Source organism: Momordica charantia, assembly GCF_013281855.1.
Source record: "Momordica charantia cultivar OHB3-1 chromosome 6 unlocalized genomic scaffold, Mcharantia_2.0 BLBB01000006.1, whole genome shotgun sequence".
NCBI lineage: Eukaryota > Viridiplantae > Streptophyta > Magnoliopsida > Cucurbitales > Cucurbitaceae > Momordica > Momordica charantia.
Genome location: NW_028275164.1, coordinates 22,928,695 through 22,952,108, shown reverse-complemented (window position 1 = coordinate 22,952,108; position 23,414 = coordinate 22,928,695). Strand labels below are relative to the sequence as shown.

Genomic DNA, 23,414 nt, shown 5'->3' with positions numbered 1-23,414 from the left:
GATATCAGAGAGGAGATCATCTCCTTTAGACAGTATGATCGTTAACCTGTTCACGAGGCGTGGGAAAGATTTAAAGAACTAATCAGGAAATGTCCGAACCATGGCTTGCTGGCATGCATCCAGATAGAACATTTCTTTAGAGGTTTAGATCATCCTACTAAGATGATGCTAAACAATGCTGCCAACGAAGCCTTTACAAAGAAGACATTCAACGAGATAGTCGACATCCTAAATGACTTAGCTTCACACAACGAACTATGGTGTTCGCAAAGATCTAGGGCAGCACCAAAGAAGCAAGATTCAGCTGGAGTTTTGGCTCTGGACATTGCGACCTCGATGCAAAAAGAGATGGTTACAATGAACCAGAGGCTGAAAGAGATGGCGTTGGGAATAAAAAATCCATTAGCCACGCCGATACAACCTGTGCAGTCAGATTATTGCACTCCTGCCCCTGTTTGCCAAGTCAACGATCTCATTTGTTCATTTTGCAGTGAAAACCATATTTATGATAATTGTCCACATAACCCTGCTTCCGTTTTTTATGTAGGACATGGGAACAATATGAACTTTAACCCATATTCGAACACCTACAACCCTGGTTGGAGGCACCACCCTAATTTTTCATGGGGAGGTCAAGGAGGTTCGAGCGGTTTTAATCAAGGGCAGAGCCAGCAGAACAAGCAGCCCTATGTTCCACCTACACAGCAATACATCCCGCCACCGCAACAGCAGTACAATCAGAGAACACAGACTCCACTAGTTCAAAATAACAACTCAAATCTTGAGAATATGATGAAGGAGTACATGGCCCGAACCGACGCAGTGATACAATCCCAAGCGGCATCAATGAGGAATTTCGAGACCCAATTGGGACAACTCGCCAATGAATTGAAGAATAGACCACAAGGTTCTTTTCCAGACCATACTGAATTACCAAAACGAGAAGGGAAAGAACGCAAGGCCGCAGTCAATTGGCTATCTCGGCCCTCAACTGGGCGACTGATAAGTCTTGAATTTTAGGAAAAAGTGTTTACAAATTGGGCATGTTTAGTTCTTCTGAAATTACATACGTGTGTTTCATGCATTGAATCTGGTATAAATGAGACTATTTCTTAGGAAAGACTTGTACACTTGGTCTTGGATAAATAGATGGAATTATGAGGAAATATATATGTTTTATAGGGGAAAAAGGAAGGAAAAAGCAGCAATGCACCTGCTGCATATGACACAGAGGCTATCTTAAAGCTAGCAGCGATGCGTCTGGCGCATCGCCAACACTCCAACAACTTCAGCAATGTGCTTGGTGCATTCTCCACCTACAAATAAGGGCTTTTTTTGACCGGACAGTTGGAAGAAATCCCAACCCATCCCTTGATCCGTGCAACCAAATGCTGTTAAGCCCCATTGTAGCTCCTCCACTCAAATACCCAAGATTTTCTCCACCAACTTGCAAGGTTTAGCTTATAAATACCAAGTTCCATCAAGCTTCAAAGGGGGAGCTCACTTGACATTTAAAATTCCAGCTTGTTTCCTCTCTAGAATTTACGTTTCTAGAATTTGTTTTGTCTTTAATTTTGCTCAACATTCCTTGAATTATTTTTATTGCAATTCCTTTTTGTTGTTATCATTTTCTTTAGATTTTGGTTCTCGATTTTAATTTAGCTATTGTAATTACTTCTTAAACTTAATATGATATTTTATTTCAATCCACTTCTTATTATTTCTATTTTTCATGTTTTTATGAGTAGCTAATTTGCTTTTCCAACCCTCTTACGAATGACTTAGTTCCCATTATTTTAATTACATCTATCAGATAGCACGACAGTTATGCTCAAATTGCTTATCTTGATTGAGTTAATTAATCTAGTTGATTTTACTTGCTGGCCACTTGTTTAAATCACAACAGTTGAGTTTAATTCTGAAAATGTTAGAGTCAACGGAGTTCATCAAGATAAAATGGGAAGTTACTTAGACATAAGAACTTAAACAAGATCCTAGACATAGGCTCCCTTACCCATTAAACGTAAGTTGGAGTTTTTATTACTTAGGATTCTTCTAGTATTTTACAGACATGTTTTAAATACTGGCCTAATCTTCTAAACAAACCAAAAGTGGTATGAAATAGGAGTTGAACTAGTTTGCAATTAGAGAGTAAATTTAGTGTGAGATTCTGATAGGTGTAATTCATTTCTCTTCAAACTAGTCAGTAGTATGAGGGTTGGTTTCAAAATTCTATTTCATTAAATTATAAAACGTGCATTTCAACCAATCAATTATTTTTATTCCCAAACTCGATTGCTCATTCCAACAATTTGCAAAATCAATTTTAAAAGAAAACTAGCCCCTGTGGAGACGAACTTGGAATATTTCCAGATTATTACTTGTGACAGTGTGCACTTGCACTCGTCCCTCTTGCTAATAAGCGGAGGCGCAACAAGTTTTTGGCGCCGTTGCCGGGGACTTTATTTTCATTTTAATTTATTCTTTGTGAATTGTTTTTGTGTACAATCACTCCACCGTTTCTGTTCTTAAAATATCCCCCTATGCAACCTCAAAAGTGAGTATCAGTGTATGAGCACAAATTCATATTTGTTACCTTACTATCCAGAGATCGAGAAAACCTGCAAGAGGTTAAGACGTGAACAGAGACTGAAAAAAATAGCAAGCAAAAATCCAAAAAGAGAAAGAACGTGAGCACTTCAACAAAATGGCAGAAAATGTAGTGCCGAACCCAATTCACGTGGCTGACCAAAGAGACCGTCCAATGCGAGATTATGCAGCCACAATATTAGAGGACCTGAACTCTAGCATTATGAATCCAATTCCAGCAGATGCCCAATTTGAATTTAAGCCAATGATGCTTCAAATGTTAAACACTATTGGCCAGTTGGGGGGGCTTGAACATGAAGATCCACGCTCTCACCTTAAATCTTTTATTAAAGTTGCTAACACTTTTAGATTACCTGGAATCTCTGATGATGCATTAAGACTCACATTATTCCCTTTTTCCGTTTCAGGCCAAGCAACAGCATGGCTGAACGCTTTCCCGTCAGACACCATCACCACATGGAGCGATATGGTGGATAAATTTCTTGTTAAGTACTTCCCACCGACAAAGAATGCAGATGTTCGGGAAGAGATTATCTCATTCAGACAAAAGGAGAATGAGGTGGTAAACGTTGCTTGGGAACGTTTCAAAGATCTAATAAGAAATTGTCCAAATATTGGAATCCCAGTGTGCGTACAAATTGAACATTTCTTTAGAGGTTGCGATATACCGACTAAGATGATGCTTAATGGGGCCGCAAATGGGAAATTTACATCAAAATCTTTCAACGAAATAGTGGAGATTCTGGACCAGCTATCTGAACACAATGATCAATAGTGCTCGGAGAAATCAAGGACCAAATCAAAACGAGCAGATCCAGCTTGCGTGCTAGCCTTAGATAATATGACCTCTATGCAAAAACAAATTGACACCATCACTCAAATGTTGAAGAATATGGAAAAGAACAATGCGGCTGCTGCATCAGCCCCAACAACAACCAATCCTTCTCCTGTTTACCAAATAGCTGAATCTACTTGTTATTATTGTGGAGATCTACATCCATCTGAAAATTGCCCTTCTAACCCTTCTTCTATGTATTATGTAGGTCAAATGAATCAACAAAAATTCAATCCTTATTCGAACACATACAATCCGGGATGGAAGCAGCATCCTAATTTCTCATGGAGTGGACAAGGAAGTTCTAGTGGTACGGGACAGAATCAACAGTACAAGCAAGCTTATACCCCACCTGGATTTTCAAATTCACTGGCTTTTCCACCAACTCCACATCAATACAACCAACAGAAAAATTATGTGCAGCCGACACAACAAAACTTGAGTAACATGGAGATTTTAATGAAGGAATTCATAACCAAGAATGATGCCACAATGAAGGAATTAATGACTAAGACTGATGCTACCATGAAGGACATGAAGGATGTGAAGGATTACATGACAGAAATGACGTTACAGTAAGAAATTTAGAGATGCAATTGGGACAACTTGCGAATGAGGTAAGGACAAGACCCCGGGGTTCATTACCGAGTAGTACAGAAGAGCCAAGAGGAATAGGAAAAGAGCATTGCAACTCCATTGCAACAAGGAGTGGACTAACATATGAAGGACCTCGAATGCCAGATGAATCTTCCCCTAGCCCTTCGAGAGAGAAAGACACACAGGCTGTACATGACAAAATAGTAGAACCAGAGGTAAGTGTAAGTAACTCTAGACCTCCACCTCCCTTCCCCCAACGTCTAGTAAGGAAAAATCAGGACAATAATTTTCGTAAGTTCCTAGACATCTTGAAACAACTGCACATTAACATACCCTTTGTTGAAGCTCTTGAGCAAATGCCTACTTATACAAAGTTCTTAAAAGACATAATAACTAGGAAGAAAAAGTTAGGAGAGTATGAGACAGTAGCTTTGACAGAATGTAGTGGTAATGTTTTTAAAAGCAAAATGCCCCCTAAGCTTAAAGATCCTGGCAGCTTTATAATCCCTTGTTTAATAGGAGGTAAAGATGTAGGGAGAGCACTATGTGATTTAGGGGCTAGCATAAATCTCATGCCTTTGTCCATTTTTCAGAAATTAGAAATAGGGAAAGCTAGTCCTACCACCGTCACACTCCAGTTAGCAGATAGATCGATCACCAAACCAGAAGGAAAAATAGAAGATGTCTTAGTAAAGGTTGATAAATTTATTTTTCCTGCTGACTTTATTATTTTAGACTGTGAAGCTGACAAGGATGTGCCTATCATTCTCGGACGCCCATTCCTAGCTACAGGAGAAACTCTAATTGACGTTAAAAAAGGAGAACTCACGATGCGCGTTGATAATCAGAAGGTGACATTCAATATGCTGGATGCAATGAAATATCCGGACGATATGGAAGAGTGTACAGTAATTAGCATTGATAAGGGAATTACTTGTTATGAGTTAGATGATTTGTTAAATGCAAAAATAGAGGCAGAGTTAGAAGAAGCAGAAAAGGAAGGCATCATAACGACAACTGCTTTGAAGAAAGAAAAGAGAAAGTCAATTCAGCCTTTAAAAATAGAACCACCGTGATAGGGAGGGGATTTCAGCGAATAAGCGACCCTCGCCTTGGTTTTGAGAACTAAAAGAGGGATTTGTCTTGTATTTTATTTATTTTATTTTTCTTTCTTTATTCACGCATTGTTTGTTTAGTTTTTTTTTTAATTTGATTATTTAGTTTGAATAATTTTGCAGGAACAATAACATGCTTAAATGTGAGAGGTTAAGATGAAAAGAGGAAATTTTTCTAAGAACTTGCCTTGGTGCTAGACGACACAACCATGTCTACTTTCCACCATCTTCAACCACATCGTGATGTTACAAACAATGAAGAAAATGATTCAGGGAGTTTTTTGTGACCTCCAGTATTATTTAATTCAATGCATGTTCTATTTCTGTTAATAAATTAGTAGATGCGCATGTTAGGACTTAGGTAGTTAGTTGATTTTGTCTTTTGAAAGCATGCTATCAAGTCATGGATATTATGATGTGTTGCTCCGAGCTAGCATTGACATGCATGGAAATAATAAAACTTGCTGCCAGATTTTTGTTCTTGTGAATCTTCAAGTGAATGCACAATTGTCTAACTAATTTTAAGCATGAGAAGTCTTAGATTTGCCATCTTTGAGTAGGTTCTTGTTCCTTTTTCATGTCGATGATGATAATTAGGAATATGCATGAGCTTTGTTTTCTACTATTTAGGTCAAGCTATGACTCATTTGCCACGTCGTTTTAAGATAAACTAACTTCTGCTTCTTTAGCTTTAACCTTTAAACTTTTTACATCTTTTAAGAGGATCCTTGTCCTTTAATGGTATAAAAATTTTACGCACCACTAAAATTTTTTCACACTTAAAACCAGTGAGGACACTGTCTCCTTCAAGTTTGGTGGAGTCGCTTCCCTCAAGTTTGGGGGAGTAGCGTAAGCAAGCCTAATAGAATGCAGTGAAAAAAAATAAAATAAAATAAGAAAGGTAAGAAAAAGTGTGGAAAAACGAAGAAAAAAGTGGCAAAAGAAAAAAAGGAAAAAGTGATAGAAATTTTTGCAAAGAAAAGCAAAATGAAAATAAGAGTGGAAAGACAAAAGCGTGAAAGGAGAAAATATGTGGCAAGAGAACTTAATGAGAGAAGAAAAGTAAGGAAGCTTGCCTTAACTCAGTTCCCACTCTGTTTGCAAAAAAATTCTCACTTAGGGATACTCATAATTTTATGGTAGCAACTTTGATCTAGTTTGCCTTTGTGCAACTCACTAATCGACAAGCTCGGATTGGTTGCCAGCATAGAGAATCCCTTAAGTGACTGTCCTGTTTTCGAGTCATTTTTGTGCTAGAAAATTTTCATTAAAGGGAGTGTGCATAGTCTCTACTGGATTTGAAAAAGTTTTTTGAGTTAGACAATAGAAGAATTTGAAAAGCTTTTATCTTTTAAACAAAGGTGACCTTATCATGATTTTGCTTGAGAAAAGTAGTAGGGATTAGGGCTTTGACGTTCCTCCTGAGACACCATATGAGCAAATTACTCGGCTCTACTTGATGTTTGGTTTATTCTTGAATTTTGCATGCTTATTATTGATTTGATAGTTGTTGTTCTTGCTTGGGGACAAGCAAAGTCTCAAGTTTGGGGGTGTGATAAGTCTTGAATTTTAGGAAAAAGTGTTTACAAATTGTGCATGTTTAGTGTCTTCTGAAATTAAATACGTGTGTTTCATGCATTGAATCCGATATAAATGGGACTATTTCTTAGGAAAAACTTGTACACTTGGTTTTGGATAAATAGATGGAATTATGAGGAAATATATATGTTTTATAGGGGAAAAAGGAAGGAAAAAGCAGCAATGCACCTGCTGCATATGACACAGAGGCTATCTTAAAGCTAGCAGCGATGCGTCTGGCACATCGCCAACACTCCAACAACTTCAGCAATGCGCCTGGCGCATTCTCCACCTACAAATAAAGGCTTTTGTTGACCGGGCAGTTGGAAGAAATCTCAACCCATCCCTTGATCCGTGCAACCAAATGCTGTTAAGCCCCATTGTAGCTCCTCCACTCAAATACCCAAGATTTTCTCCACCAACTTGCAAGGTTTAGCTTATAAATACCAAGTTCCATCAAGCTTCAAAGGGGGAGCTCACTTGACATTTAAAATTCCAGCTTGTTTCCTCTCTAGAATTTACGTTTTTAGAATTTGTTTTGTCTTTAATTTTGCTCAACATTCCTTGAATTATTTTTATTGCAATTCCTTTTTGTTGTTGTCATTTTCTTTAGATTTTGGTTCTCGATTTTAATTTAGCTATTGTAATTACTTCTAAAACTTAATATGATATTTTATTTCAATCCACTTCTTATTATTTCTATTTTTCCTGTTTTTATGAGTAGCTAATTTGCTTTTCCAACCCTCTTACGAATGACTTAGTTCCCATTATTTTAATTACATCTATCAGATAGCACGGCGGTTACGCTCAAATTGCTTATCTTGATTGAGTTAATTAATCTAGTTGATTTTACTTGCTGGCCACTTGTTTAAATTACAACAGTTGAGTTTAATTCTGAAAAGGTTAGAGTCAACGGAGTTCATCAAGATAAAATGGGAAGTTACTTAGAGATAAGAACTTAAACAAGATTCTAGACATAGGCTCTCTTGCCCATTAAACGTAAGTTGGAGTTTTAATTACTTAGGATTCTTCTAGTATTTTACAAACATGTTTTAAATACTGGCCTAATCTTCTAAACAAACCAAAAGCGGCATGGAATAGGAGTTGAACTAGTTTGCAATTAGAGAGTAAATTTAGTGTGAGATTCTGATAGGTGTAATTCATTTCTCTTCAAACTAGTCAGTAGTATGAGGGTTGGTTTCAAAATTCTATTTCATTAAATTATAAAACGTGCATTTCAACCAATCAATTATTTTTATTCCCAAACTCGATTGCTCATTCCAACATTTTGCAAAATCAATTTTAAAAGAAAACTAGTCCCTGTGGAGACGAACTTGGAATATTTCCAGATTATTACTTGTGACAGTGTGCACTTGCACTCGTCCCTCTTGCTAATAAGCGGAGGCGCAACACGACTCCACTTAACTCCGATCGGACTTCATTGAGCTCTGCACGTAGTCTCATTAACTCTTTGCCCATTTGCCGAGCAGTACTTAAGGAGCTAGGTCGTGTGGCGTTCCTTTTTCCTCCACTGCCTTGCATCAACGTTGGCCTCCCTCGTCCACGGGTCGGAGTGCGCACTGTATTCTGAGTGCGGCTGCTAGTGAATGATTGCTGAGACATTCCTTCATCCGCCATCACTTTACTGGTTGATTATAAAGCTTGTTGTTGATTCAAAGTTTGAAGAAACTTCAATTTTCCCACAGACAACGCTGATTGTTCTTACTGAAAAAATCAATAATCACAATAGATCCTCAAGAATACTTTAGGATTAGAACCTGCAAAAACAAGTTTGCACTCCGACGATCTAGTCAGTCTCTTTGCTAAAAATAATAGAAATGTATATCGTAATCAGTTTTTTTGCGTACCATCTCCATTTGTCTTATGGTGTTTATAAAGAAAGGAAAAAAATAACCGTTGAGGAGTTTGGCTCCCCATTTGAATAAAACGATTCCCACCCTGGGTTGAGTGGGAAAGCAGTTAGACTGTCATGACGTAAATAGTTGAGTAAACCGTTCAGCTAGTCACCCATCTCGGCTAAATGTTCAACTCAGTTATTATCCGACCTAGTACTTGGATGACTTCCTCTGGATACTTGTTGATATAGTGACGTGTCTTCGAGATTGGACGGTTAAACAACAACTTTGCCGTTAAATATATTTTTGGTCCCTTCTCATTTGAAAACACAACCAAAAGGGATTTACCATATTTGATTTTATATCTCCACCAATTAAATTTTAGTATTTAGTTAGATTTGAATTTTAATTATTTGTGAAATCGATTATTTTATACTTAGCAACATTAATTTTTGTTAACCAATTTGATTTGATTGCTATATTTCTCAAGGTAGGTGATCTCTCATTCTTTTAAGTTATACGTTTTACAACGACCAATTGATTTGATTAACAATGTTACTCAAAGGTGGACGCTCTCTCATTCTTCCAAGTTCTCTCCTACAACAATAGATTATGTCTCATCATTCCAAGCTCTTCCTTCTACAGCAATGAATTCTGACTAATAATATTTCTATACAATGGTACTTGAGACAAAAAAATGTTTACAACGATTTCAAAATCACTCATATGTTAATGAGTATTTTTAATTTAAAAAAAAAAACAAAAAGAAAAACAACCGGAAAAACAGGATGGTTAATTTTAGTTTTTTTCTCTTAATATAATAAATTAAAATAGATTTTTTGAAAACTAAAAATTAAAATGGTTACTTTTTAAAAATTTTTTAATCTAAAATAGATGTTTTAATAGTTCGAGACCAAAATTAAACAAACTTAGAATTTAAGAATCAAAAGGAAATTTAACTTATTTATATATTATACAATTCTTTTTTCATTTAGCTTAAACATAGATTTTTTTATACAAAAAATGGGAGGATTTGGTGATCTAATCTCGCTGAGCTAAGCTCATAATGGCAGCTTGAACAAAGTTGTTATGCGACCCATGTAGAAAAAGTACTGTTTTAGAATTGAAACTGTAGAGAAAATGATAATTCTATGTTTTTCTCATGAATGTAATGTACAAGACTACTTTAAATAGAGAACGAACACAGAGAGACTTAGGGCTTCTAACTAACTGAACTACAAAGAGATTTGGGGCATTTAACTAACTGAAACTATACCGGGAGATTTGGGCATTTAACTAACTAAAACTAACAAGCAGTTATGTATAATAACAAACCAAAATAACAAAATATACAATGAGTCTAATACTCCCCCTCAAGATGGATGATGGAAGTCCAGTAACCCATCTTGGACAATAAGGTAAGTAAGACAGCAGCAGAAATTGGCTTTGTAAAAACATCAGCTAATTGTGATCGATGCAGACCGAATGGGAGGCAAACGAAGAAAGCCATCTTGAACCCGATCACGAATGGGAGGCAAACATCAGCTCAATGTATTTTGTCCGCTCGTGAAATATGGGATTCGAGGCAGTATAAATGGCTGCAAGATTTTCACAAAAAAAAGACATGACGAGAAAATTTAACTTGCAGATCAGAAAGCATATTAGAAATCCAAATCAATTCGCAAGTAGCAGCTGCCATCGCTCTATATTCCACTTCTACTAATGAATGAGATATTGTGACTTGTTTCTTTGACTTCTAAGAAATCGAAGACGAACCCAAAAACACATAGAAGCCAGTAGTGGAGCATCGAGTGCCAAGGCAAGATCCCCAGTCAGCATCAACAAAAGCCTGAAGTCGAAAAGAATTAGATGTTGATAAAAAAAATACCCTGATCAAGTGAGCCTTTAAGATACCGAAGCAAAAAATGAGTAGCTTTCAGATGTGAAGTATAAGGCTTAGAAACAAATTGACTTAGGCGATTCAGAGCAAAAGTTATATCCGGTCTGGGTATAGTGAGATATAACAAACGACCGACTAAGCAACGATAAACTGTAGGATCATATGAGAGATTGTTGATGTACTTATTGAGAGAGAAATAAGAAAGTGGGGGAAGTAATAATTTCATTCATTAGTGCTCCATATAAATACATACTATGATACTAAAAATAAACATAACTATCTCCACATAATTAGCTACTCAACTAACCCATAAGAATAGGAACTTAGACTTGACTACAGCTAAAAAAGGAATGTCAACAACTTCCTAAAAACTAGGTCTTTGACCAAACCAATTCAAAACTAACATTCAAACTTTGTATTTGTAGCTTTGAGTTAACTAACAGAGATCACCATAAGAAGCATGAAGTTTGATAGATGAATCCACAGGAGCAGAAGTCGGCTTGCAACCGAGTGATCCAACCTCTTCCAACAAAGACAGTTTGTAATGTCGTTGAGACAAACATATACCCCGAGAAGTACGAGCGATTCCTAAGCCAAGGAAAAACTGAAGAGATCCAAGATACTTAAGCTTAAAACGATCACTGAGCAACGCCTTAATATCATCAAGATTAGCCCCAACAATGATTATGTCATCCACGTAGACTAATAAAGCAATAAGCAATAAAAGTTGAACCACTGCCTCTGACAAATAAGGAATAATCAGATTTTGATTGATGAAATCCTATAAGAAGCAAAGTAGAGGAGAACTTGGCAAACCATTGCCTAGAGGCTTGTTTAACCCGTATATAGACTTGTTAGGCGACAGACTAAACATTCCCCCTGTCGAATAGCCACAGTAGGAGGACGATAGCCTAAAGGTAAATCTATATATACTTCTTCAAACAAGTCCCCATGCGGAAAGGTGTTATTTACATCCAACAGTACCAATGGCCAAGCATTAGATACAACAAATGTTAAAAAGACCTTAATGGTGACCATTTTAGCAACAGAAGAAAAGGTTTAAACAAAATCTAACCTTCTGGTTGCGTATATCCCTTGGCAACCAAACGAGCCTTGTACCGCTCAATATTGTCATTTGAATGATACTTGATTTTGTAAACCTAACGACAACCAATAGTATGTTGGAAAGGCGGTAGTGAAACTACTGACTAAGTGTTATTCACTTCCATTGCTCAGAGTTCAGCAGCCATAGCCTCACACTATTGTGGGTGAACCACCGCCTCATGATAAAAGAGATGCTCATAAGCGGCGGAAACATTGAGAGCAAACAAGCGATGACTGAAAAACAGTCTAGAATAATCCACATGTTGCTACAAATGATGTTTAGTGAACACAGAAGTAGAAATAGAATGCTACAAAACTGCACAATGATAATCCCGTAAATAAGAGGGAGGCTTAGTAGTCCGAGTAGTCCTTCAAATACTAGCTTGCTGAACAATAGTAGTAAAAGTATCAGGTGCAGCCACACTAGTATTAGCAACAATAGATGGACTAGGAGCAAGGGGATCAACATCAACTGAACCAATAGCAGTATGAATATTATTGATGTCAATAGAATCCATAATAGCCATAGGAACAACAACAGAATCCATAGGCGCCGCAGGAGCATTATAAAAAACAACTGTGGTAGGAACCATAGAAGGAACAACATCCCCTTGAAAATCAAAAGCCCTGTGCAAGACCAACTCTGGAAACGGGCCAGACAACACACCAATTGAAGGTGAACGAAGGAAAGGAAAAGTTCCTTCACGAAAAACAACATCCCTTGAAACAAAGAACCAATTATGTTGAATATCATAGAGCTTGTAGCATTTCATTCTCGGAGGATAACCAATATAAACACAACTTGATAAGTACGAGGCTCAAACTGAGTACAATGTGCAGTAAACGTAGAGGCATAACAAGGAGAGCCAAAAACTCGAATGGTAGAATAATTATGGTCATGCTTGTAAAGACAAGAATAAGGGGACTTCCAAGCCAAAACAGGAGAAGGAGTCCTATTTATGAGGAAGACAGCAGTCAAAATGCATTCACCGCAGAAAGAAATGGGAATCCAAGATTGAAAATAAAGAGCTCTAGCCACATTAAGGATATGTTGGTGCTTCCTTTCTTCCACAGAGTTTTGTTCAGGCCTCCCGACACAAGAAAATTGATGAACAACTCCCTTGGACAAAAAAAAATCCTTAAAATGTAGTTCAGGGGTGTTGTCATACCGAAAATTCTTAATACTAACATTAAACTGAGTCTCCACATAGGTAAAAAAAATGAGGAACAACAGTGATAACGTCAGACTTATGTTTGAGAAGAAATATCCAAGTGTAACGAGTTCAATCATCCACAATAGTTAAAGAAAAAACAATATCCATTATGCATCGGATGGGTAAAGGGACCCAAACATCAGCATGTATAAGATCAAACGGCCTAGCATATATTGTTTTATTAGAATGAAAAGACAAACATTTCTGCTTGGCTAAAGGACAAACTGTACATGAATAAAAAAGAGAATATGAGCATGTAGCAAAAGACAAAACATCTTTAAAGGCATTTAAACAACTGTAAGCAAGATGTCCTAAACGATAATGCCAAGTATCAGCAGAAACAGTAAAGGATGAGAGACACACAATATGTGGTTGTGGTAATACACCAAAGAGAAACAAGTCATTCTTCAAGCTACCCTTGACAATCATCCCCGAAGTGAATTTGTCCTGAATAACACATGCCTCATTAGAAAATATGATTGAAATGTTGGGAATGTCCTGCAATAACACGCAAGGTTGAAATGAAAATCAGGTATATATAGGACACATTATGCAGAGTAATATCATCAGACAGCCGAATAGAACTAGAGAACTCGACCAAATTGAGACTTGTTAAGCAAAGTGACAGTGATAGGAGAAATACGATGAAAGGTAGCAAACATACTCCTCGAATGGCAAATGTGCACAGAAGCACCAGAATCTAAAATCCAAGATTCAGGGATACTTGCCATATGAAAGTCTTTGTATCAACGAGAGCCTTAGATGCACGTTGAGATTGCAGCAAAGTTAGCAAGTGTTGACACTGATGGACTACCAGAGGAAGACCTCGAGCTTGTCATCCATGGAGAAATTTGTGAAACATTTGGAGAAGAAACCGAATTAGCCCATTTATTCTGAGAATTAACAGAATTACATTGACCTTGCGACTTGTATCCGGGAGGCCATAGTGAGTGTAGACAGATCTAGGCTCGACTTAAAAGACACATGAGACTTAACAGCCTTGCCAGAAGCAGAGGAATTCTGGACAGTGAGAGCAAAGGACGACTGCACATTTGAAGAAGCATTAAGAGGTACAGACATGGTACCAATTGCACGCTGCTATTCTTCTTGATGTACAAGCGAAAACGCTTTGTTCACAAGAGGAGGAGGATCCATCAGCAATATTTGAGTATGAGTGGATGCATAGGACTCATTAAGTCCTATAAGAAAATTCTATCATATTCGAACTGAAGAAATTCAGATGCAGACTTAGCACCACCGCAAGTACACAAACAAGTTCATACTGGACGATACTGGTTCAACTCATCCCAAGTAGTCTTGAGTTTTGTAAAATAGAGAGTAATCGACTGTTGATCTTGATGAAGGTTGGCAACATCGCGCTTCAGTTGATATATTCGAGGCTCGTTGCTCTTTTGAAAACGCTCCTTGAGATCCTGCCATATATCTCGAGCGGATTTAGTAAAAAGAATGCTTGTCGAAATCTCCTTAGACACTGAATTTAGGATCCAAGCAATGATCACATGATTGTTGCGTATCCAAGCAGAAAGTAAATCGCCAGTAGGTTTAATTTGGTAATCGTATCGTCGATAAAACCTAGCTTATTTTTGACAGATAACGGAATCAACATAGATCTACTCGAAGAAGTATAATTATCCTCCGTCAGGACTTGAGTAACAGGATTTGCAACAGCAGCATTGTTAATCTGAGTAGACGAAGAAGGAAGATCGGGAGAATCAACTGGAGTAGAATGATCCATGGGAGCCAAGGGATCAACAGGTGTAGAACCAGTGGGATTCATGGCAGACGGAGAAAGAGAAACATGCCAAAAGGAGAATAAGACAAAGGGCGGAAAAAGAGAAAAAGAAAAAAGGTCAACGGAAGATGAAAGTTACATCTACTACCATTTTAGAATTCTCATGAATGTAATGTACAAGACTCCTCTTTAAATAGAGAACCGACAGACTTGGGGCTTCTAACTAACTGAACCTTTACAGAGAGATTTGGGCATTTAACTAACTGAAACTAACAATAACAAAATATACGATGAGTGTAATAATATCTTGTGTGCCGATGGCAAAATGTAATAAAGATATATAATTTTTATGTACTAAAAAAATATATATATTATTTTTAGATATCGAAAGAGAGATTGTAACAAACCATCCGATAAATAATGTTAAATGACATGATTTTGGAAATTAGAAACAATTATCTGAAATATTTGTCTAATATGAGAGAGATATAAAACTAATGTATTTATTTTTAATATATGTAAATGTTTCCTGAAAATTAAAAGAAAATAGCGATTAGGGCCTTTCTTGTATTTTGTTTTCTCTTTTTTAATAAAGAAAAAGATAATTGAATTTAGTAACCCTTCGTGGTTCTTTACCTTTTGCAAGCTAAGAAGGCTGATTTACATTTTTTTTTTATGATTGAATTTCTTTGTTTTCTTTTTTATCTCATTTTTTCAATGAAAAACTAAAATATGATATTTTTTCGATCATAATTTCAGGTAATAATTTTATTTATGTTTTGAATAAAATTAGAAACGAAATGGAGAAACAAGAAACTTAATTTCGTTGTTTCCACAATTTTTATACAATTTTTGGAATGTTTTTAATAAATGGGAAACAAAAAAACATAACTAGTTGTCAAATGCGTGTGTTTCTCAGTAAAACTACGAACAAGAAAATTTTTAACTTAGATTTAAAGTCACTTTTAATCTCGTCAACCTGAGGAGCTCAGCGTAACTCAATTGAGGTATACATAATTGTTCTAAAGGTTAGATGTTTGAATTCTCACATCAGCATTGTTGCACCCCAAAAAATAAAATCTCTTTTTAACTCCAAAATCTTTTATTTTAAATAATAAATAATAAAAGAACTTAGTCTACCAAATTAATTTATGTTTTTAGTTAGAAAGAATATTTTTCTTTATCGCTGTTTTAGAAACTTATTTACATGAATGCCTAAAATTCTTTAATTTTACCCTTGGTATGATTTTATTTTAATTTCGAATTTATCCATATTTATTACATTTACATTTATTATAGTTATTTGCTTTTTTTGAAATATAAAAGATTTAATTCCATAAATTAATATCATAATCTTTAATGATTGTGTCTACCATATTAATTTTCAATTCAAATCTCTTAATTCACTCATTCAACACCTTATTTAACTCATTCAAAAAGATTGATTTTTTTATTTACCAAAATTATTAATTAAAAAATATCCAAATATTAATTACTGTGGGCACGACATCTTCTCATCATCCTCATTTCTACTACTGGTACATTTCGTTCATTCATAGTTGTTCCTTCATTCATACCCTACTGGTACGGTTTTTCTTTATACCCATTATTTGGGTTTTAGTTTCTTATTTGATTGCTTTAATATTTCAACAAGTAAAGTTCGTTCATTCATATCCATATTGTTTGAATATTTCCACTACCGTTCACATTGTTTTATTGTGTTTTTGTTTTAACCAAATCAATTTTATGAGGTTTAGATGCTGATTAATTTTGCCAATGTCTTATTTCTTCTGTGTTTGAGGTCCAAATGTCTAATTATTATTTATTTTTTGGTGTTATTTATCCTTTAACAGAAGATAATTAACGGGAAGCACGTATTCATCGACGCCAATATTGAAAGGAGAAGAAAAACACAGTTTATCTATACATCGAAGTAAATATGAAAATATAATTTGCGGGATATTTTGCAGTATTCATAGTTACATGCCCGAAATAAATTCACAAAAAGAAAAGAGAGGGAAAAGCCGCGGATGTCCCGAAAAGTAGATTTGATGTTCCAAAAAAGTCAACTATTCGTCAAGCATGCCAATTCCAATATCTTGTCTTAGATAAGTAACAAATTATATTCAAACAATGAAGAACATGCAAGCAGAGAAAAGATACAAGACAGCATCACAAGGGGTTGGACACATTTAGCTAAAAGGCTTCTAGTTAGCAAGAACAATGTAATATCGAAACTGTGATTACTAGAGTTTTGGATTGGCTGGGAGGATAAAAACCAAATACCTTCTCCAGTGAGGGTGGTTTGTACGCTCAATTTCTAATTTTTTAAATTTTGGTTACAGGAGGAGTTTAAAGGATAGATTCACTGGTATATATAAAATGCCAAGATGTAAATCATTAATATATACAACAGATTCTTAGTTTTAAATCACCATGATCATATATCCATATATATAAAACTTGAGTTATAATATATATCCTACTCTAAACACTATACTATATATCCTCACATATACAATATTTTAAACAAACGAGATGAGAAATATATACTCGTATATGCCAACTAATCTTTGGTGGCAGCAATAGATCCAGAGAGCAAGAAATGAACCTCAAATATGTCTAAAATTGAAACCTAAATATAGCATAAACTAACCGAGAATAGGAACCGTCGGAGATGGAATGCTCTGCGACAAAGAAAATCGGAGCCGCCAGAGAGGAAGGGAGACAACGCCGAATGTCGGAGAAGATGAACGGAGGTTTTAGAGGAAGGAAGCCCGTCGGTCGGAGGAAGGAAAGAAAATCGAGGGAGAAGGAGGTTTAGAAAATTTAGGGGTTTTGAAATTTTTTAGTTTTGGAACGTGTAATTAGCACAATTTAAGAGATTTCCTCCCAATTTACAAATTCTATATTTTAATAATTATTTAATATTGGAATGAATTTTATGGATATATTAGCAATTTATGTTATGGGTATCATCTAATTAGGATGATTTCATGACAAAAATGTAAATTTTATACTTTTCCTTCCTTTTTCGTAATTATGATTCCTAAATAGACCGTACAAATTCCTAAACCTGAAAGAAGGTGTTCGGTTGGAAGTTTTGTTGGTTGGAAGTTTTGTTGGGTGGGAATTGACAAAGGCAAGCTAAACCCGTTTGGTACACAATTTTTAATATTTTGCTTGAGAATCAGGTATTCTTATACATCGATTATTACTCCTACGAGAGTCTTCCTTGCCTTTACATTTAGATGAGTTTGTCTATGGATTTTTTGTCACGCTCTTCTCCCTTTTCAATAAATTGTTTTTCTTTTAATCTACTTATTTACTTTATTCTATTAAAAATAATTAATTAAAATCAGTTACAATATTTAAATTAATTTTACAATTGATAAAATAATATTAAAATTTCTCTAATAATGTACTAAATTATTTTATTGTAATAAATTAATTTATTAAAGTATACACTTATTTTAAAAAAAAATGTAATAAATTGATGCAATTAAATGACAGATAAAAATTTATGCCCCTAAGTAAAAATTAAACCCTCTACTATATCTAAGTTTCCTTTGATATAAATTATGCTACTACTCATTGTAAGATTTAAAACCTTCTACTATATTTGAAAATACAGATTTATTGTCATATGTAATTGCCTCAAACAATTATGAATATGAAATTTAAATGATAATTGTCATAACGATTCTAAATCGATAAATCTTTGATCAACTGATCAACTTAAAATAATAGGAATAAATTATTAACCTTGATATTTATTAATAATAATCTCAATACATCATTAATTAATTAATTATTTTTTTTTTGAGGAAAACATCATTAACTAATCTATTGATTAATTATAGTCTTAATACATCACTCATTAACTTATGCCATGAATATAGCTTAGTTAAAGCATGTTGTTCAATTCTCTAGAGATAGAATGTTCAATCTCAAATCCCCCAAAAAAAAAAACCAAAAAGTATAAATGTATTTTGATTTTGTTACCTCCAAAATTATTTTTTAGCTGCCATTTCTATTGATTTCACGTAGATTATGCTGGAAAACCAGTACAATAAGATGATGTTGGGGAACCAGTAATAAATTCTTCGGTTCTGAGAAATTAATGTTAGTTTCTTAAATGAATAATAATATATGATAACTCAAAATATTTACAATAGACAATTGATAATACTTCCTGACTCGTCGACGTAAATCTTCTAACTACTTCACAACTATTTATTTTTTGAAAAAAGAAAAAAATGTTCTCTCCTTCCCTTTCTACTATCCTATCTCCCACTTGTCAAAAACATAATGGTGGTCAAAGCTCACATCAACAAAGGGCTACAAATGACTTTGTCGGACGAGAAAATCAAGATAAATTACATACCTAACGTTTATTATGAACATAGCTCAATAGTTAAGGCATCAATAGTAATAATCTAGAGGCTGGAAATTTGAATCCTAACCCCTAGGTTTGTAATCCTATACTATAAAAAGAAAAAGGAAAATAAAAAAAGAGCACGCAAAATAAATATAAGATTAGCCATAACTAACTATTGACAGCAAAAACGAGCTCAAAATCCTGAAGGGCTGAGTATGAATTGCCACGATACTAGATATCGATATCAATCATATTCGTCATAGCCATAATCATGATCATAGTTGTATGTCTCTTCTTCCATATTCTCGTAATAGAGACCAGAACCATATGTTCCATCACCATCATAATCATCTTCCTGCTCTAAGTCACCATGTCTGTGCTTCTCCTTGGATTCAAACTCTTTTTCTGCTGTATTTGGAGTCTCGTCGGTATTTTTCGAGAGTTCTTCACGTTTCTTTTTAGTCAAAGGCTCCGTAGCAGCCTGCAATGTCCATGAATACACACAAATGTTTTGAATGAAAACAGAGATGGAAATAATTCTTAAACATCAGATAACAAATATATATATACATTTTTTTTTTATATCCGTGAGTGTCAGGGCCAGCTTACGCGCATCTCAACTAATCGCACGGGACAACCGTCTGACCCTATAACATTTGGTGTCGAGAAACACAGGAATTACTAATTCCTAAGATAGGTGGCCATCATGGGATAACAAATATATTTTAATAGAGAAGAAAGGAAATTCTGTTTGCATAAAATGATACCATTCTCTTTTACAGATGATAAACCTATGATTGAAAATTTGATTTGTTTAGTATATTTTTCCTAAAAATTTCAGGGTTGAAGATTAGCAACGCGACTAAATTTTCCTTCCAATGTTTTATCTAGAGCTGCACTTTATGAGGTAATAGACAAAAGGATAATTAGTGGTACCTATAATTCGAAACATTTTGAAGAAGATTGATAGATGCAAAACTCTCATATTTCATGGTTAGTAGAGCCTATAGTAAACATAGGTTTGGATGGCATTCGGGTTCTCAGAGGGTGGTAGAAGTACAAGTCCATGGGAGTATGAGAAGACACTTGAATCTTTCATGGATGATAGGCAATTGTACCAAAAATAAAACTGTTCCAACTTTGTGGCACAAGTTTGGAGAGACTGTCACGTGCATTTGGTTTTAAAGGAATCAAAAACTTCTTTGAAGACAAAGTTTCGGAGTAATATGAGAGACTGAATTTAGCTAAATGTAAAGCATCTCCCAACTGTTTGTCATCTTCTTCGTTTTGTAATTATTCCCTCCGGGATAATTTCCTAATATGGGGGGAATTAGTTAGACTCCTTATACCGGGTTTAGATACTCTTTTATAGTAACTACTAACTTCCCAGCCATCAATAAAAAGTTTGGTTTCCTTTACAGAAAGAATACTCTTCAAGTATTGTCTATAATGTTTTCTTGGAGGAAGCTTGGTCAATCGTCTGTTTTCTAACCTAAGTTTCAGATATACCTCAGCTGCTAACAAATTTTCGATGCATTTTCAAGTCCTATCTCGCTGACACTATGAATATAGAAGTGAAAATTTCTCTTATGCAAAATCATGTAGTCAAAGTAATAGGAATTCTACTAAGATAAAATTATAAATATTATTAAGGTATTAAGGATATTACCTTCATCCTTTCTCCCTCACATATTTATAATAGATCCCCTAACAACCTCCCTAACTAATTACTAATATATCCTTAATACCTTAATAATATTATAAATATGTGAGGGAGAAAGGATGAAGGTAGGCAGTTGTTTACTATGATTTAGGCTTTAATGATCTCGAGTGAGGAGGGTCCAAGTACCTCGAATTATTTGGAGATTATTATAATTTCCCAATATCCATAATTCTTCCCATGCAAAAAAATTGGGAGGTATTTTTACGCTTTGTTAATTCTTATTACAATTTTTTAAATTTTAATTTAATATTAAGAAAGATGAAAGAGATATAAGGGTCAGGGGCATAAAAAAATCAACCACACAAAAGGAGTCCTAAACCTAACCGTGCAGGTAAAGACTTCAATCCAAAAGAATAAAGCACAACTGATAATTACAAAATGGCTAAGAGACGGAAGTCCAAAGGGAAGAGTTGAACCTAACCACATCCCATACCTCTTCCAAGACCCCTCGACCCTCTGAAAATTCTAACATTTCTCTCAAGCCAAAGACCCCATAAAATAGGAAAAAACACACGATGGCACATGTAATAGATGGAACTGTGATTGAGAAAACCCCATGTTTGCAGTTTTTTTTATACTTTTTTATACTTAGATAAAACCTTGTTCATATTTTTCATTCAGGAAGAAAACAGTATTAAGTGACAAAATATACATATGGAATGAATATAAAGGTGCAACGGAGACGTACAGATTCGTCAAAAAGTTTATCCAGCACATCATAGTTGATTTTCGAGCTGAGTCTCTGCACAGAAACAGGCAAAGTAAACACCAATTTCAATCACCACAATGAATTAAACAGAGTACTATGATCAATACTAGACGTTAACAACTTAAAATAGGCTAACATAATAAAATATATGTACAGGTGCAGAATAAACAATCAATTAATCTAGAGATTAACTAGCAGAATAGCTTTAGAATATGGTGCATATGCCATAATATAAAACATCCAAAACTAAATGATAAGACAAACAAACTTCAAAACAAACAATATTAGACACATAAAAGTGCTGATAACAATCGGCTAAATATAGAGATTGATTAGTACAATAATTTTATAATAAGGCATAAAATTTGAAGTTGATGCATGGCAAGGAGTGAGGATACAGCAACCAAAACAAAGTCTGTCAATGTTCTGATCAGCTTTATTTAGGACTAAAAACTTAAAAATGAATCTCATAGTTTCAAGTAGTACCTTCTTATTTAACATTTGTCGAGTGGCTTCTGCAGCTGTTTGAGCAGGAGAAGCATTTTTAGCTTCTGCAGCTCTTTTCCGTTGTCTTTCCTGCAAATAAGAATCATGAATTGAAAATAAAATTTCTGGAAGGTTAATTTACACAAGAATTTTGGCCGACTGTATGGATGTAAATGTGATGGTCAAAACATCTCTTTAACACCAATAAGGACTCAAAGATATATTAAGACAACTGAGCTTACAAAATTACATATTTAGCAATTATGTTGCTTTAGGTGCTTTCTGTTAGTATTATTTTGATAAGAAACACTGCAATTGGACACATAAGATTTAAAAGAAAGAAAACAGGACAACTTGTCCAGCCCAAGGACAAAATGACGAAAAATATAGACTTGTAAAAGAGAAGGCTAGCTGTCTTTCCAAGGTCAGAGAGACAAAGGAGATCAAACAAACACCACCCGATGAGACTTCTATTTGCAAAAATTCTCCAGTGATAACTGATAACCGCAATTAGATATATATTATCAGTAAGAAAGGTATATTTTATAAATAATTAAATCACATGAGCTGAGTATAAATAATAAATTTTAAAATATAAGGAGCGAACTTGCCATGCATCAAACTAAGAGTTGTCTAAGTGAAAACAACCCTTTATTCCTAGAATCATTAAGAAAAAAGGAGGGGAAGAGAGACTTGCAAAAGAAACATCCCCCAATGCTTGAGCTTCTTCACTCATGAGTCTACTGTAGTTTGATCTAACATTCAATTTCTGTTCTTCTCAGTATGGACGTTTGGAACTTATTAAGCTAATCCTTGCTCACAATAAAGATCGGTTAAACCAAATATTATTCATATAAAAAAAAAAGAAAAACTGATTAATTGATTAAAAAAATAAAATTATTTTAAAACACACTACACATTACGAAATAGAAAAAGATAATACTAAAAAAGTATGAGCCAGACTGAAAATCAAAGTTCATAAAATGCTCGGTCTAAATTCTTGAAAAGTTAGCTTTACGGGACTATCTGTCTCTCCTGCTGGAAACTTGGAGAGAAATCAGTGCTCTTCAACAGATTTTTTTTTTTTAACAAGAAAAGAACTTTTCATTGATTAATGAAAAGGAACAGAAAATTATACAAACTCCTCTCTCGAAGGAGTGAAAGAAAAAGCGAAGCGAAAAGAGCTTTCCACTGCCTGAGGATGACAAGGAGACTATGTCTCTACTTTGCCTAGATGATTGAGCTTTACACTAGCGAGCAATATTTACATGGTTATTACAATTAGGGTGAAAGACTTTGGCTGCCAAAGCTGAGAACTAGCCATGAAATGTCAATGGCATGTACGGAAAAAATGCCAATGTCTAACGTTGTAGAAATCTAAATTGTCTCTAATCTTCCCCAGTATAAACAAGAAAACCTCTTCATCAAATGAAAAAAAGAAAAGAGAGAAAGAGAGAAAGAAAATGAAATCTCAGCAAGAATCAAGCAACAGTAGACACATTCCACTTCCATGCTTCATGACATTCAGACATGGTTAAAGTTGTTTCGCACAC

At 34.9% G+C, this 23,414-nt stretch overlaps 2 protein-coding genes, 1 long non-coding RNA gene and 1 other non-coding gene across 9 annotated transcripts in view; 1 reads left to right on the top strand and 3 right to left on the bottom strand.

The window, feature by feature from the left end:
• On the bottom strand, window positions 1-107 carry LOC148210970 (small nucleolar RNA R71). The gene has a single exon (XR_015792057.1). It is a non-coding gene; the product is annotated as a small nucleolar RNA R71 (small nucleolar RNA).
• A 4,186-nt stretch (window positions 108-4,293) lies between these two features.
• LOC148210969 (uncharacterized) lies at window positions 4,294-5,118 on the top strand. Its single transcript, XM_088125259.1, has one exon. It carries the CDS (start codon window positions 4,399-4,401, stop codon window positions 5,116-5,118), a length of 720 nt encoding a protein of 239 aa, XP_087981385.1. The 5' UTR covers window positions 4,294-4,398.
• Window positions 5,119-9,721: 4,603 nt separating this feature from the next.
• On the bottom strand, window positions 9,722-14,803 carry LOC111021963 (uncharacterized). 2 transcript variants are annotated; one of them, XR_002602913.2, is made up of 2 exons: window positions 13,474-14,803; window positions 9,722-13,307 (listed from the first exon to the last, which is right to left on the bottom strand). It is a non-coding gene; the product is annotated as an uncharacterized LOC111021963 (long non-coding RNA). The 2 variants fall into 2 exon arrangements; XR_015791947.1 differs by having other exon boundaries at window positions 13,538-14,803.
• A 4,013-nt stretch (window positions 14,804-18,816) lies between these two features.
• Window positions 18,817-23,414, bottom strand: part of LOC111021960 (Cyclin/Brf1-like TBP-binding protein) — a 46,244-nt gene continuing 41,646 nt past the window's right edge. For all 5 annotated transcript variants that reach the window (XM_022299097.2, XM_022299098.2, XM_022299099.2 and 2 more), the window contains 3 exons: window positions 21,862-21,951; window positions 21,355-21,408; window positions 18,817-19,424 (listed from right to left, as the gene is read on the bottom strand). In XM_022299097.2, the coding sequence (XP_022154789.1) occupies window positions 19,188-19,424; window positions 21,355-21,408; window positions 21,862-21,951 (381 nt within the window). In that variant the 3' untranslated portion in view covers window positions 18,817-19,187. The remainder of the gene's footprint in view (window positions 19,425-21,354; window positions 21,409-21,861; window positions 21,952-23,414) is intronic.

What these genes read in the sequence shown, in the direction of transcription:
- LOC148210969 (XM_088125259.1), top strand. Translation starts at nt 4,399, where the DNA reads ATGCCTACTTATACAAAGTTCTTAAAAGACATAATAACTAGGAAGAAA.